We start from the raw sequence: 17,219 nt of genomic DNA on the forward strand, positions 1-17,219 counted from the left end.
CATACATATTCATCTCAACTCTCTTATAAATAGGAGCATTTTTTTTTTTTTTTAGTTTTTTAGGTTTTTTTTTTTGGTATGAATGGCCATAAAGGAAGGGGAGGGGGAGATTCAAACAAGCAGCCTTTGTTTTATGAGCAATGGTTCATATTAAGACAAGCCAATTTTAATTGAAACATCAAATGTATTCGTAAAACAAATTATAAAAGATATTCAATTATTTAGGCAAATAAAATTAAGTAATCAATAATGTGAAATTATCTTAAATTATTACGCGTATCCTTGAATGAATCTCAAAAGATATCAAAGAATCACTTTACACATTGAAAAGAAGTAAAACAATTGAACTATTAAACCCAATAAAATCAGATAAATAAAGACTTAACAAAAGCTCAAGAGACAATGATTACAAGATCTCAAGAGACCATAGTTACAAGAACTCAAGTGACAAGAGTTACAATTATGATTGTTAATGTAGAAGTAAAAGAGACATGTAACATTGAGAATGACATTGAGAATTTTAGATGAATGGTAGTTTCTTTGTCCTTTTTTGATAGCCATAGCACAGAGGAAGTCGAAGGTGCAGCGGTGTCCCTTTATACTGGATGTCGGTAAGCAAATTTATGTTGAAACATTTGATTGATGTCTAAGAAATTGAAATGGAAAGAATGAATGAATTAATGAGTAAGGAGATATTGCCTTACTGAACTAAGTGGGCGCTAGTGAATGTTTAGGGCCTGTTTGATTATGTTTCAAGCTTGTTTCCAATCTAAGTGGGCGCTAGTGAATGAGCTATATTGTGCAATATCGCATCGGGCTTTACTAATGGCTTATACTAGGGGTGGGAGGTATCATCCTTCATTTCGTTATCATATGTTGAAAATCTGCTTCCTGAAGGAAGCCTTCTTTCACCTTTTGGGTTAATCCAATTCTTTAAATTTTTATCCTTAGTACAAACTCGTCTTAAATTTTACAATCCTGTAAATTGAAACCTACAGATAATGTAGAAGTAGTGAAAGACTAGTCAGTCCCATATTGAACCAAGATGTTGTCGTTGAACTTTAAATCAAAGAAAAGATAAAAAAAAAGATATTTAATTAGAGAAGTAATGAAAAATGGCATTGCACCTATCTTTCTCAAGAGTGGTGTTAAGTTCTATTTAATACAACAAGTTCTAGTTCATTAGAGATCTATTAGGGATCAGATTTACAGATTCGTTGAAAGCAGTAAGACCATGATGTTTGTTTCAAATATATACAAAACGCATTAGGCAACTATTTTTGAACAAGCAATTCTTAATTCTCCTTGTAGAATTGTTAAAGCAAAGGGACATGAAGGTCTATGAAACTGCGTTACACATAATAGCCAGCCAGCACGAAACTTAATATAATCTATATCACCCACAGGCAGGCAAAATACCTAGTGGGCTGTGTGGTGCAGCATTATATATCTCTGCCCTTTGACATGGGTACATGTTTTCGGAGACTGACATCGTAAGTCCAGCTCACCTCGTAGAGGTTTGCATTTTGCTTGCATATTCTGGCTGATATTTTGCTTGCATGCATTTTGCTTCCATTTTAACCGACTCTCCCTGATATTTTCTTTAACGGGTATCATGGATGACTCCATTCCTTATTTATACTTCCTAGTATTCCAAAACATTCATCTTAACATTTTAACCTCAGCTTTGTGAATGTGTTACTTCTTCACAACTCACTTTGTAACATAGAACTTTGCCGGTCAAAAAGCACTCTTATAAAATTATAGCAATTACAAGTAGTTTGACCGCTCAACAAGCGTGGAAAACATATAAATGTTCAAAGAGCATGATGAGCCCCACCCTAAGCATCACAGGGGCCCGAGATTTAGACCTTGAACTTCCTGTTGATGAGTATATTGGTGATTTGGGGGAATTATATATATATATATATATATAAAATTATGAAGTTGTTCGCCATTAGCCTTATAAAACATTAAAGTATCATCTGCAGACAATAAGTGCATTACAACCATACTCCCTCACTAATCAATATCTCAAATTATGAAGTTGTTCGCCATTAGCCTTATAAAATATCAAAGTATCATCTGAAGACAACAAGTGCATCACAATATATATATATATATCAAATTATGATGTTGTTCGCCATTAGCCTTATAAAACATTAAAGTATCATCTGCAGACAATAAGTGCACCACAGGGGCCCGAGCTTTAGACCTTGAACTTCCCGTTGATGAGTATATTGGTGATTTGGTGGTTGAATTAGTACTATCAAATAATTCATCTGCCACAGCCATGTGTGTGGTCGTTGAAGCTTTCTGCAGAGAGAGAGAGAGAGACGTAAGAGATGCTGACTTTGCTGATCCCTTACTCTCTCACCCTTGGTCCTCCCATTCTCGATTAGACTTTATTTTTTATTTTTTAAATTTAATTTATCTTAAATTTCTTGTCTAGTGCAAGAGTAACAAGCTCGCATCTTTTCCTCGGTCAGTCTTCTGTCTATAATTTCTTTTATTTTCTACACAAGAAGTCAAGAACCCTTTTTTTTTTTTTGGCTTTTGTCCAAGTTGCCTATTACTTATTATAACGACTTTGATGTTGGAACAGCATGATTTTATCTTTTTTTTTTTTTAATTTCTTTTTTAGGCTGGCAGAAATTGACGAAGGGGTCAATTTCATCAAATTGAAAGTTCAGAAGGTAAAATTGAAAGTTATTGATATTTGGAAGGGTCTTGTCAAAACACAGTTGTTCATGAATCCAAAGTAATTATCTCTCTCTTTTTTTTTTTTTTTTTTTCAAGTACTAATTCAATTCAATTGTAAAAGTCGATCTTACCCTCTTGCGTGAATAAGAAGTCTTCTTGCATGGGTACTCTATAAAATTATGTGGTCCTTACATCCTTGCAAGAGCATAAACCCTTCACCTATAGTTTCTCCTTTCCCAAGGACTGAAAAAAGGCTATGGGCACATATTTGTATCACTTCATATTCATGCGTTTTCTCCTGATCTTTCTTTCGTTGTTTCTCCTTCAACTCACTGGCTCTTTATCTTCTATGCAGCCATTTTGCCATGAAGATGAGAGCTCAGCCTTGCTGCAATTCAAGGATACTTTTATCATAAACAAGTCAGCTTCTGGTTATCCTAAGGTTGCATCATGGACTATAGAAGGAGGGAATATTAGTAACGATTGCTGCTCATGGGACGGGGTCGAGTGCGACGAGGACATGGGTCGTGTGGTTGGCCTTGACATTAGCAGCAGTTGTCTATATGGTTCTATCAATTCCAGCAATAGCCTCTTCCGCCTTGTTCATCTTCGAAGGCTTAATCTTGCTAATAATCACTTCAATTATTCTCAAATCCCATTTGGATTTGGCAATCTTTCGAGGCTAACCTATCTCAACCTCTCTGCTTCTTTTTTTTCCGGACAAATCCCCTTAGAGGTTTCACACCTCTCCAAGTTGTCTTCCCTTGATCTGTCTTCGAATGATCATTTATATGCCAAAAGTCTACAAGTTTTGGTCCAAAACTTAACCAACCTAGAAGAACTTCGGCTCAGTTTTGTAAACTTGCCATCCACTGTGCCTGACATCTTGGCAAATTTTTCTACTTTGACAACTCTACAGCTAAGAAACTGTGGATTGTATGGGGATTTTCCAACCAAAATGTTTCAGCTACCAAACCTAAAAGATCTTAGGGTAGGATTCAATCAAGATCTCACTGGCTATCTCCCTGAATTTCACTCAAGCAATTCCCTTCGGGCTTTAGGGCTCAAAGCCACCAGTTTCTTTGGCAAACTACCCACTTCAATTGGAAACCTCACTTCCTTAAATATTCTAGATATTTCTGATAGCAATTTCTCAGGATCTATCCCACCTTCACTCAGTAACCTCACCAAACTCCATTATCTAGACCTCTCTCACAACAATCTTCAAGGTCAAATCCCTTCTTCCTTGCCAGTTAACCTTAACCACGTAACCTTTCTCGGCCTAGCAAACAATTACTTGCAAGGCACCATTCCTAGCTCATTCTCTAAACTCAAGAATGTTGAGTGCCTTGACCTTAGTGGAAATGATTTAATTGGGGAAATTTCACCATGGATTTGCAATATGAGCTCACTCAGTATACTTGATTTTTCCCATAACAGTTTGAGTGGGGTGCTTCATCCATGTTTCAGCAACTTCAGTCAATTTTTGCAAGTGCTCCATCTACGAAGCAACAACTTCCATGGCACCATACCGAAATCATGGGCAAAGGAAAGCAGCTTAAGGATGATTGACTTAAGCCAAAACCAGTTAAAGGGCCAGCTTCCAAGATCATTGGCCAAGTGTACGATGCTAGAGTATCTTCATGTTGGTGGCAACCAGATCAATGATACCTTTCCATTTTGGTTGGGAACTCTTCCCGAATTGAAGGTTCTTGTTCTCCATTCTAATGGATTCAATGGTATTATAAGGTGTCCAGGAACCAATTATACCTTCCCTAAGCTGCGGATCATTGACCTCTCTCTCAATGATTTTTCTGGAAATTTGCCTACAAGTTGCTTCCTTCATTGGGATGCCATGAAAACTATTGAAGCCAATCAGTTGATATACCTGAATGCAAGTGTTGCTGGAGATGGGTGGCGTTCAGGAGACATTAAGAGTCTAGGTTTTTTGTACTCAGTTACAGTAGCAAATAAAGGTTTAAACTTAGACTACAAGAAGATCCAAGATGTGTTCAAGGTCATTGATTTCTCGAGCAATAGATTTGAGGGAGAAATTCCGGAGCTTCTGGGGAGTCTTAAAGGACTTCATTTGTTAAATCTTTCCAATAACACTTTGACTGGTCATATCCCATCATCTTTGGGGAACTTGACACATATGGAATCAATGGACCTTTCCCAAAACAAGTTGGTCGGGGGAATACCTCCGCAGCTAACACAACTCTTTTTTCTTGAATTCTTTAATGTCTCCAACAATCATCTCAGTGGATCTATACCACATGGAAATCAATTTGACACATTTCAAGATAGTTCATTTGAAGGTAATCCAAGATTGTGTGGAAGCCTTTTATCAAAGAGATGTATAGATTTCAAGGACACACCAACTCCACCTTCTCTCTTCGAAGAAAATCAAAACTCAGAGTCTCCATTTGAATTTGGTTGGAAAGTAATTATCATAGGGTATGGGTGCGGACTTGTAATAGGAGTTGTTATTGGGAAAATCGTGATTACAAGGAACTATGATTGGTATTTGAAGGCTTTGGAAATATGTAGCAAACTTGGAGAACACTGACTTGGAGAAAGTCATAAATTTAAATTTAGCTAAATAAAATGTTTTAAAAAAATATATAAAATATTTATGTTCCTAGCATTATTATATGGTGTTTGATAGAATTGTAAGCCTGCACAAATTTCAATGTAATATTATCCTTGCCCATAATTCTACAATAATCTTAATCGTGTAGATGTAATCAAGCCACTAATGTGTGAAATTCTATTTAAATTTCATTTCTTCTTCGCTGCTACGGGTACGTATGGAGTAGGTTTCTTCAATCTCAACTATTATTTTTAAAAATGATGGAGATTTTGTTTATTTATCACCATTTATAACCAGACAAGTGATTGATTTGGTAAATTACAAAATCATATAAGATGGTGATATGGCAAAATCTTCACTATTTAATTTAAAATATATTTAAAGAAACAATGGAATAGTTTAAGAATTTTAGGAAATCTTGATATATATATATATATATATATATATATATATATATATATATATATAATTCTTTCAACCATCTTTCAATATTTCTTTTTGTAAATTCAATGAATTCATCATTAAATTTGTGGACTGATCACGTGAGTCTCAATGGTGAATTCATTTTCATTTACTATACCGAAATAGATGAAAGATGTAATGAAAAATTATTTTTATTATTTCTCTTAAGTCTTAAGTAAATAAGAAGGAGATTAAATTCGGATTCCCAACAATAGGTTGATGTGCCTTAATTATATCAGCAACAATATGTTATCTAGCTATCTTTATCACTCTAAAAATGAATTCGATCTATAAATAGCAAGCATCAATATTGGTAAACAAATTCAGGGATTGCCTTTAATCAGAATTCTTATTTGATTACCGAACACCCTTAATTATGTTTAATTTTAATCACAATAAAATGCACAATTTTTAATTTATGTGGTCTTGTAATTTGGATATTTTGGTTATAAAATATTGAGAATATTGGTTGAATTTAAACATTTAATTGGAGAATTTGACACAATTTTAAACTCAATTCTAATAATGAAAAAAAAAAAAAAAAAATCCAAATAAACAAAAAAAAAAAAAAAAAAAAACTTCAGAAATTTTTTTGCTTTAGCCCCTTCCCATAAAACTTCTTGATTCCATCCCTCACTTACCTTGTAGACATTCCCGATATCAAAACAAAACAAAAAAAAAAAAAAAATCAGCGTCACCTACGATATGAAATGTCTGTCCCTACCGCTGGGTGTTGGACAAAGTTTTCAAAATCATGTGAACGAGGACGACGACTTTTTTAACGATGAAAGATAGGGAAATCATGCAAGAAGTCGACGTATCTTTAAAGAAGTTGTTGCGAAATCAAATCATTCAAATCTTGCATGGGCCCAGAAACTTAATCAAATCATTCACATCTTGCATTAGCCCATAAACTTAATCAAATCATTCAAATCATGCATGGGCCCATAAACTTAATTACATGACCCTTCTATCATTTTGTTTTTTTACATGTCCATACAAGACAAGACAAGAAGGAGATGTAGATTTAAACTAGTCAATGAGAGCATTAAAAAAAAAATAAAAAATTGCATCGCTACTTTTGTTAACGTTTTTTAGATTTTAAAAATATTCTAGTGTAACATAATATTTTGTGAATATTTTCATGTTTTTTTTTTTTTTTTTTTTAAGGGAAATCTCTTCTCATTCCATAAAAGATTCAGAGTATGATTACAAAGTTATAGATACATCGAAAAATCTAACAATCAAATCGTATCCATGACCTCCGATTTCACCCATGTAAAAACTTCATTTTTGGCATAAATCTGCTCCTGGCAGACTAGATATAAGACATGGATAGATCATATTCCTACAACAAAAGTTTTTATTTAACCGGCCGTGAGATAAGCCCTCACACCAAAAATTATCAGTCCTCAACTCGAAAGCCAGAACAACATAAACAAACAAAAACAAAAAAACCTCAAACAACAACGACATGCTCACACAAAAGCACATGAGATTCACGCGATCTACTCTCCGGCGCGTTTGAACCACGATCGTCGCTTGCCAACAGGAGGGAAAACGTATGTAGTGTACAAGACTCGTTGGCGCCGAGGAAGGTGTAATAACATGTATAGGACTTGAACCGGCGACGAAAACGTAGATCTGCTTTGGAAAAGCCGATCTAAGAACCCTTGCAGAAATTGTCAAAGACAAAAGATCGGGGAGGAAAACGAACAGCAAGGTGGAGGATGCTGGGCGCTGATGCTGGAGTTTAGACAAAATTTAAAACAAGAAAAAAAAAAAAAAAAAAAAAAAAGGAAAAATGAGATGGGAGGAAGAATGGAAGAAACCATCCTTCTGAATCGCACTGGAAGGGGGCTAGGGTTTCCTTGAGAGAGAGAGAGATTGTTCTTTTAGACTTTTCTAAACAAAAAGAAAAGTCTTGATATTTTCATGTGTTTTAGGTTGGTTGTTAATGTTTTTGTTTCAAAAAGAGAAAATAAAAGGGACAAAGAAAAAGAGTTATCAAGCGAGTAATTTGGACTCATTTGCTAATGCTTTTTAGAACTGTTTTTTACTTTTTAGTTAAAAAACAAAAGCATTAACAAACAACTCAACACACAATTCATTTTTCCTTTTTCCATCTTAATAAAATAAATAAAATATAAAAAACCTCAACACACGAAACACATACAACTATTTTTATCTTTATCAAGAAACAAAAAATTGAGCACCTTCTAATTAAGAAGCATTAGCAAACAAGCCTAGAGATAATTAAAATAAAAAATAAAAATTAGTGTGGGTGAGTTAAACACATCAACAGTTGTAGTTATCATTCGCATGAAAGAACGATTTTAAAAAGAGAACTGCTATTGAGTTAAACACATCAATAGTTGTAAAAAAAAAATTGCATGTGGAGGAGAGAGAGAGCCTGAAACTAGAGAGAGAGAGAGAAATTTAGTCTAGAAGTTGGGCCAAAGTTGGGTTTAAGTTGTGCCTGTATCATACCTCACTAAGTAAACATTTCAGTTCTTCACCCATGTGTTTTTGTCCAACAGATCGTGGTTTACGTTCAGGGCTACCAAGAAGGCCCCAAACCTAGGCCCACCAACATCCGAGCCCATTTGGCAAAATTAAGCTCGAGGCACTTGTTAGTGACCGTTACGTTAATGCAATAAGTTCTTTTTTTTTTTTTTTTTTTTGACATGTCTGCACAAGAGGGGAGGGAGATTGGAAATAGTATGATCCAAACTAATTGACTTTTAAAATCACCATTAGAATTATGATTGATCATTATTGAATTTTGATAAAATGATAATTTTAAAAGTCACACATAAAGCAACTTGTTAACGACGAGATAAGTACTTTACATTGCTAAGAAAGGAAAGAGCACATGCTTTTTTTCTTTTTTTTTTGAAACCCTCCTCGGCGTTATCAAAGGCCCAATCAGCCCAATAAAATATTAATTTATTTAATTAATTTAGCATTTATTACGTACATAGGCAGCCCAAAAATGATTGGAATTTGAGGGCTTAGAGATAGAGAGAAATAAATTAGCAGGGATAAGTGCAAACGCAAATATCATCTGGCTTTTTCTGCCCACCACAACGCCCTGAAGATGCAGCCCCAAATGTACCCCTACAATCAATATTGCACTCTCTGTTGTCACAAGCATTCTTTGGAACATGATAAACCATCTGGCAACTCTTTGCTTCTCCCATCATCACCATATTTCCTACAACCAACAACCCCAGTTTACGGGTCATTCTCGGGTCGAGATTCACAGCAATTATTTGTCTGAATTGCTAGTAATTTGAATAGTAATGTAAAAGACCTCATATGAGATTCATCTGTCAGAGTAGGCGATCGAACAGTTTAAAATTTATTTGAACAAGTGAGTCTCATATAAAGTATTTCACATATCGGTCTAAATTGCTAGCAATTCCAACACGTCAGCTTTATTGCTAGACATAAGCCACCTAGGGCACTTTTTCAATTAGGGTATATATAGACAAATCGACTCAAACTGTAAATGTAAAATTTTACTAAAGGTTATATATATATTTTTTAGAGTGAACTTTGTACATATTATTGGTAAAAGATTAGAAAAAGAATGTACATTCATGATATAAATTCATATAACATGGAAAAGCTGAAACTCAAAATTTCCATTTCATCATGCTTGAGGAAAACAAGATAGCAGACGATGAAAGCTTACCATTAATGGTGATGAACAGAATAAGTAGAAAAATGCCAGAAATCGAGAGACTTTTCATGGCAAATGGGAATATAATTTTCTGCAATATGGTCATGTGTTGAATGACATTTTATAGGTAGAAATTGTGAAGAAGTATTGATTGTTGGGAATCCAAATTTGATCTTCTTATTTACTTCATAGAAAGTATAAAAATTATTCTCCATCTCATCTCCGTAAAGAGAATGAATGAATCCGCCATTGAATTTTTGTGAGATCCACATAAGTTCACAAATTTAATGATGTATTCATTGAATTTACGGAAAGAGATAAAGAATGACGTGTAACATGCCTCCTTACTTCATAAGGCGTAGCCAAATAAATTAAGATTTCCTAAATTTCTTAAACTATTCCATCATTTCTTTAAATATATTTTAAATTTAATGGTGAAGATTTTGCTATATCATCCTTTTATATGATTTTGTAATTTACCATATCAATCACTTGTCAGGTTATAAATGGTGATAAATAAAAAAATCTCTAAATAATAGTTGAGATTGAAGAAACCTACTCCATACAAAATGGAATTTAAATAGAATTTCACATATTAGTGGCTTGATTACATCTAATAATGATTATTATAGATAATGCATGAACTTAAATGTGGCATGTTATCGAGGTAACCAAAAAGAATTCTCCTCTCAAAAGGTTTCATCTTCACTCTTGTAAATACGCTTCTTCTTCACAAAATCGAAAGACAATTTTTGGTTTAAAGCTTTTTTTATGACATAGAAAACAAAAATCTGATAAAAATATACTTATCAATTCTCAACTGTAACATACCACATTTTTTTTATATAGGTGTCATTTTTTCCAAGTATTTTGATGCCTAAAATCGAATAAATTGCATAATTTGAGAATTTATTATTTCTTTAAAAGTTGTAGGAGATTTTAATACCCGTAGGAGAGAATTCGCATTCCCAGCAAAACCATTCCCTCCACTTAAGCGTTAGGATTCCGGCAATTTTCAAAGATTATCTTCAACACAATGGCCTATTAAGGTGATTTATCATTATTATTTTTTTAATAGTGTGTTTTTTTGAAAACACACAATCTTAAAGGTTAAATTGTGATTTTGAAGGCTAAACTGCGATTTTTCCAAACGCTTAACAATTTTTTTTTTTTTTAAATCACATTTTCAAATCATACTTTTTTAAATCGCAAACCCAAACAACCTTATTTTGCTGAATGGGCCTTTAATCATTCCCCGGGGAGAGGGGCGTTTCTTTTAGTGTTTACCTTCGTTTTAAGGCTTGTCGGATCCTAGTCTTTGGTGGATTATATAGCAAGTTTCCTTAAGTGGGTTTTCCTTTGGTGAGACATTTGAAACGCATTTTTTTTTTTTTTAAGGATTATGTGTAACGTATTAGAAGCTTAATCCTCCGTTAAGATCTGGAAAGAATAAGAAATGTCCCTAATCTAAAACAATAATTACAAATTGCATACTCTCCAATGATGATGAGCCATCACATTGACTATACGGCTTAACATGTGCCATATTTCATAATTTATAGCACATATTAATAAACTCTTTTTGCTTTTTAATTTTAGGGTTAGGTTTTTCATATTTGTTGTTCTTTGATTTTTAATTAAATAGTTGAAAAGGGGAATTTCAAGGGCTAGACCGCTAAGCGGCATAACCATTGGCAATTCACAATATGACAGAAAGTAGTTGTATGACCACCCCCTCAAAAGAATGCAGCCGCACGCCCATCAAGCAGTATATGAGTGTACCAAACAAAACACTTCTTTGCTTATCAAAAACACTAAAACACACTTCTCAAAAAGTGTACCAAACAAATTTCTTCTATAATCTCACAAACACTTTATAAATGCGGGTGAACCTCACCAAAAACACTTATAAAGAAAACTTTCTAAACTCTATTCAAATCAAAACACCGAAAAAAAAAAAAAAAAAAACACATTTCAAAACACTCAAACAAACATAACCTTCAAGATTTTGTAATTGGTGTGGGGTTGGTTTGATAACATATTTGAAGTGTTTTTTATGTTTTGGTTGAAAAAAGTGTTTTAATGTGACCTAAGGTAAAAATTGTTTTGAGTTTTTTTGTAAGTCTATGTATTTAAAGTGGCTTGTTAATGTTTTTACATTTTTGGTAAAAAAGAAAGAGAGAAGGTGTTAGCAAACATCACACTTGAAAGTCGCAAAGACAAGCCCAAGATGGACACGATAACCATCAAAGGTTTTATTAAACTTATCCAGAAAGCACAACATTTTTTCTTAATAAATCCTACAGAAGCAGTTAAAAGAAACTACTCCCGTTCACAGGAAAGGTTCATAAACTAAAACACAACAAAAGCAAGAGGACAAATCCAAACCAATATTCCAAAGGCCTTAATATCTGATTCTACTATGGGACAAGGACTAGAATGACAGAAGTACATCCAAGAACTTCACTTAAGGGGAATGAACCTGGAGGAGTGGGTTGCACCAATACCAGGCCTACCGTGCTTGACGGGCTTGTAACTGATTGAGAATTCAGCAAGATAATGGCTAATCATTTCAGGTTTGATCTCAACCTGATTGAAGGTCTTGCCATTGTAAACTCCAATTACGCTGCCAATCATCTCAGGTACAATGATCATATTTCTAAGGTGGGTTCTCACCGGCTCAGGCTTCTCACCAGGGGGCGCCTCCCTTTTCTGCTCCAAAGAAATGAAAAAAGAATTACTGCCAGGGTACACTCACAATATAAGCAAATATTAAAAAAGAATAACTAGCGTGCTTGTTATCAATTAATCATTAAACCAACGAATAATTCAGGAGCCATCCATGAGAACATATAGCTTTTACTAGAACAGTTAACATATAGCACCAGTAGCAGTTGAGAGCTTGACATTGTACAATTATCAACTCCCACAATCTCTTCAAATTGTTTATGAATTGAGAGGTTAAAATTACCATGGAAGAAGTATGAACCACACATCAGCAAGCACACTAACATTGTAAGCATGACATCAAAAAAGTTATAGCAAAACAACCTAGCTAGAAATCCTATTTTGTTACAAACATTTAATCGATACTCACCTAAATGACAGAGTGGAATGATACACTTATCACTGAAGAAGTTTTACTTTTCAAGCAAGAAAAGCATGCTTTCTTTCATTATCCATCACATGATAAAACAATACAACGGTGCTCAATATTGGACGAGATAAAAGGTAAATTTTTCACCAGGAATAAACACATTGCATTTCACTTTCACACCCTTATGTCTCTTTCACCAATATATACGAATTTTATCTTATAACCAGCCTGAAAGAGATAAGAAACTACTCCAGTAATGAAATTGAGAGAGTAATTGAGAGAGTAGAGAAGAGAGGAGCAAGTAAATTTTATTGTTTTTTAATTTTTTGGTGGGTGAACCGTGCTCAACAAAGTTGTTGAGCATTGTTCCCTCACCAAAAAAATTTCAGCAATTTGGTGAGGCTTGTTTTTTGTGTTTTTCAGCAGTTTGCCTCACCACGTGAATGCTAACGGGACTGCTACTGGATCACCAAACCCACTATTAGAGTCCAGTAAATAAAAAAAACAAGTCTGCTCAACATCAATCTTGTAGTGATTAAGGCTAAAGAGTAGTGTTTGTAATTAATCAACATCAACTAAAAGTATACATATTAATACATGTTTGATATCAAAGTCTGCAAACATATCCTAATTCATACATAAAAAAACATACAAAATATTAAAGACTGGGATCTCTCCAAACATATATATATATAAACAGGCTAAAACCCAGCAACAAGCTTCCCCTTGTCTCACTACGTAACCAATGGAATTCCAAGTTCCAACCCAAACAATACTTTGCCATTATCATTCTTAAAAGACCCCATCTCCGCCAAAAAAAAAACTACCTCAAAATTCTTTATGAATGAACAAACTGCCTTATAATGTCATCGAGCACAGAGAAAAATAAAATGGGGAAAAAAGTGTGGTAGATCTTACAGCTTTGCGCAATTTCTTGATCAAAGCCATGGGCTTTCGCTTCAAACCTCTTTGGAACCTACAAATTGCATCACCGCAATCAGAACTCAAAATCCCAAGTTCCATTTCTCTCCAACACCACATACATCCATAAATACACACGCATAGACACGTATACATGCTATTACATTCAATATATACAATATGTATGTACCTTCTGCGGGCTCTGGCAGGGAAGAGCTTGACGAGGTCGTCGGTGGACATGTCGAGAAGCGCATCCAAATCGACGCCTCTGAAGCTGAACTTCTTGAACGTCCTCTTCTTCGGCACCCCCGCAGCCGCTACATCAGCCTCCACGTCTGCCTGAAACACCAACCCCCCAAAAGCATAATTCAATAAGCAGAGAACCTCACATAGAACTTCGCCGAGAAAACGAAGGAAAATAAACCAGAGGAAAGTGGAACTAATCGTAACAAGATCTTGGATCGAAGCCTATTCACTCACCATATTCTCGATTGCGAAACGCCACCAAAGAGAAAACACTAATTCGCAGGAGAGTTTCGGCTGCTGGCGAATGTGGCTGATGCAGCAGGAGGTTTGCGATTTAGGGTTTTGAGGGCGTCAATTTTTATTTACTTTTTATTTATTAAAAAAAAAATGTTAAGTCCTCTTTGCCCATCAAACTATCATTCAATGATAATTTTTACCCCCCAAACAGGCCAAACTACCAAAACAATGACAATATACCCCAATATTACTGAAATGATAAAATTATACTTGCTAAAATAAAATTACAAAAAAAAAAAAAACTAAAATTCCTAAGGGGTGCCGGACCACCCCTAAGTAACTAGGGATGGTCTGGCCACCCACCATGGGGTGAATCTGCCTCCCCGAGCCATTTCCGAGTGGGGGTGGCCGAAAAGGCAAAACTTAAAAATTTTTTATTTTTATTTTATTTTTATTTTATTTTTTATTTTTTTCATTCGGCCACCCCCAGTGACCACCACCCCAAACCAACTGGCCTAGGGTGGCCGGCCACTCAGTTTTCTTTTTTTTTTTTCCATTTTTTCTATTTCTTTTCGATTAAATTTTATTTAAAAAAAAATTATTGGGATATTTTTGTCGTATTAAAATTTATAGAGGAGTAAATTTATCATTTTACTAGCATTGTGGGGTACATTGTGATTGTTTTGATAGTTTGGAGGGTAAATTATCGTAATTGATAGTTTGGTGGGAGATTGTCATTAGGGTAGTTAATTTTGTCATTTTACTAGTATTAGAGGGTAAATTGTCGTAATTGATTGTTTGGGAAGAAATTGTCATTGGAGTGGTAGTTTGAGAGAGATATATGTGAACTTTTTATCATTTTTTAAGCTTTTTATTTTTATTTTTTTCTCCTAATATACATAAAAAAAATTTCTATTTCCACATCCTGATTTTTTATTTTTTTTAAAACAATTTTTTTTTAAACTTGGGGACATTGACAATTTTAGTAATTTGAGAATATTATCTCAATTGAATGGTCGTTTGGGGGATATATTTGAACTTTTCCATTTTTTAAGCTTTTTTTTTAATGTTTTTTTCTCCAAATATACATAATAGGGGAAAGTGCACATACCCCTTCAAACTACCATTCAATTGACAATGTCCTCTCAAATTTTCAATTGTAACAATGTTCTCCCGAACTACTAAAAATTGTTAATGTTTCCTCCAATAACGAAACTATTATTAGTAAAATAAAAACAAAAAATACAAAAACTTCTACGAAAAAGCTAAAACTAAAATAAATAAATAAAATCCAAAGGGTGGCAAATTTTTTTTTTTTTTAAAAAAAAAATCATTTTAATAAGAAAAAAGTTAAAAAAATTTCGAATTTTTTTGTTATAAAATTGAAATTTTTTGGTTTTATAACTTTTTTAAATAAAAATTTCCGTTTAAAAAAATAAAATTTTTGTTTTCTAAAACAAAATTTAACAAAAAATGTTTTTTTAAATAAAAATTTTAGTTTTTTTTTAAAAAAAAAAATAAAAAAATAATTTATAGGGGTATTTTTGTCTTATTGAGAAATATATAAGGTCATTTATATCTTTTTGCTAGCCTTGGGGGGACATTGATAATGTCTTGGTAGTTTGGGCGGATATTGTCACAATTGAAAGTTTGAGGAGGACATTGTCAATTGGGTGATAGTTTGAGGGGTATGTGAACTTTACCCTATATAATAATAATAAAAAAAAATAGGGATAAATATACTTTTACCCTCAACTAACCGTCATTTTTTATTTTACCCCATAAACTGAGAGTTGTAACATTTATAAAAGTAGATACATTAAACTACCATTTTATTGTAATTAAGCCCCTCGATCTCGTCATTAGTGTTGCCAGTCTAATTAGATGGAAAAGTCATATATGAGTATGACTGAAGCCTTCCCAAATTACCCTCGTTTTGACATGTAAAAAATCAAATTTACCCCTTAACAATTATTAATTAGTAAAAAATATTTTAAAACAAAAACAAAAACAAACAAACAAACAAAAAGTTGAACAACCATGTGCTTGGGTTGGGGTTGGCTGCAATCCACTCCCTAGCCACCATGGGGGTGGCTCACAACAGGTCCCAAAAATTTAATTTCTGGCATAGCCGTCAAAATATACAATAAAAAAATTAATATTTTAAAATATGGTATAGCATAAATTAGTTGGACAACAAAATGACAAGAATATTGATTTGAAAAATAAATAGAGTAATGCTACTATTTACATCCATTTAAAATAAGGTCACTTAAAATAAACTTGTAAAATATGTGTGACAAGAATATTCAAACAAACATGTTTATATATATATATGTCCGCACAAGAGGGGGAAGAGGGATTCGAACTAGTAACCTCCGCTTCATTAGGCGTAGTCCCAGCCGATTGAGCTATTTCTTGGGAACAACAAATATATAGTTTGGAGCAATGCTACTTTGACGCCCCAAAATTTCTAAAAGAAATACAACTATTTGAAAAACAATCGTTCTTGTTAAAAACTTTCATAAATGTACCAATTACTTGCAATTGTTTTAAAACCCTCTTTATTTTGAGAAACAACAAAAAAATTCAACTTTTTAGCTTCTGGCCGAACATTTGATGGGCAACCACTAAACATTCGACCTTAACCCCTAGCACGGACGATCGAGACTAAACTACACTGAACGTTTGACCATCAACCCTAAAAACATTGGATAATAGTATACCGAACATTCGATGATAGTCTGAAAAGCAATTTTAACTCATTATTCACTTTCTTAGTATTTAGCATGTCACACCCCCTATAAATAATACCACCCCCCCCTCCCCTCCCCCCGCCCCCCAACCCTCAGACCTCACCCCTCACTCTACACTTGAGCAGCCCTAATCCTAGAGTGAGAGAGAGATTTTAGGGAGAGAAGGGGATTTTGAAGTCGTTTGCATCTTCAAGGTCCCCTATGTACTAAGTTGGCTTTCATATTATTCTTGTGATTTGTATACTTCTTATAAAGTTGTCATGATGAATTTGAGTTATTATTTTCTTTCAAAAGCGAAAAAGACCATCAACCCTAAAAGCATTGGATAATAGTATACCGAACATTCAATGATAGTCTGAAAAGCAATTTTAACTCATTATCCACTTTCTTAGTATTTAGCATGCCTCACCCCTATAAATAAGACACACCCCCCCCCCCCCCCCCCCAACCCTCAGACCTCACCCCTCACCCTACACTTGAGCAGCCTTAATCCTAGAGTGAGAGAGAGATTTTAGG

At 34.0% G+C, this 17,219-nt stretch overlaps 2 protein-coding genes across 2 annotated transcripts; one reads left to right on the forward strand and one right to left on the reverse strand.

Annotated features, from left to right (window-relative positions):
- The first annotated feature begins 2,959 nt into the window (after window positions 1–2,959).
- On the forward strand, window positions 2,960–5,272 carry LOC132168980 (receptor-like protein 9DC3). The gene has a single exon (XM_059580076.2). It carries the CDS (start codon window positions 2,960–2,962, stop codon window positions 5,270–5,272), a length of 2,313 nt encoding a protein of 770 aa, XP_059436059.2.
- A 6,407-nt stretch (window positions 5,273–11,679) lies between these two features.
- LOC132170504 (small ribosomal subunit protein uS19x) lies at window positions 11,680–14,055 on the reverse strand. The gene is made up of 4 exons (XM_059581502.2): window positions 13,945–14,055; window positions 13,655–13,803; window positions 13,462–13,519; window positions 11,680–12,158 (listed from the first exon to the last, which is right to left on the reverse strand). The coding sequence occupies exons 1-4, from the start codon at window positions 13,945–13,947 to the stop codon at window positions 11,910–11,912; spliced, it is 459 nt and encodes a 152-aa protein (XP_059437485.1). The 5' UTR covers window positions 13,948–14,055; the 3' UTR covers window positions 11,680–11,909.
- Between the last annotated feature and the right edge of the window lie 3,164 nt (window positions 14,056–17,219).

Source organism: Corylus avellana, chromosome 1 (genome assembly GCF_965113065.1).
Source record: "Corylus avellana chromosome 1, dhCorAvel1.hap1.2, whole genome shotgun sequence".
In the NCBI taxonomy this organism is placed as follows: Eukaryota; Viridiplantae; Streptophyta; class Magnoliopsida; order Fagales; family Betulaceae; genus Corylus; species Corylus avellana.

Excerpts from the sequence above, each read along its gene's own strand:
- LOC132168980 (XM_059580076.2), top strand. The coding sequence starts at position 2,960 with ATGGGCACATATTTGTATCACTTCATATTCATGCGTTTTCTCCTGATC.
- LOC132170504 (XM_059581502.2), bottom strand. Across the intron at positions 13,520-13,654 it reads CCTGCCAGAGCCCGCAGAAG|GTTCCAAAGAGGTTTGAAGC; the intron begins GTACATACATAT and ends TGCAATTTGTAG. Across the intron at positions 12,159-13,461 it reads TCAAGAAATTGCGCAAAGCT|AAAAGGGAGGCGCCCCCTGG; the intron begins GTAAGATCTACC and ends TCTTTGGAGCAG.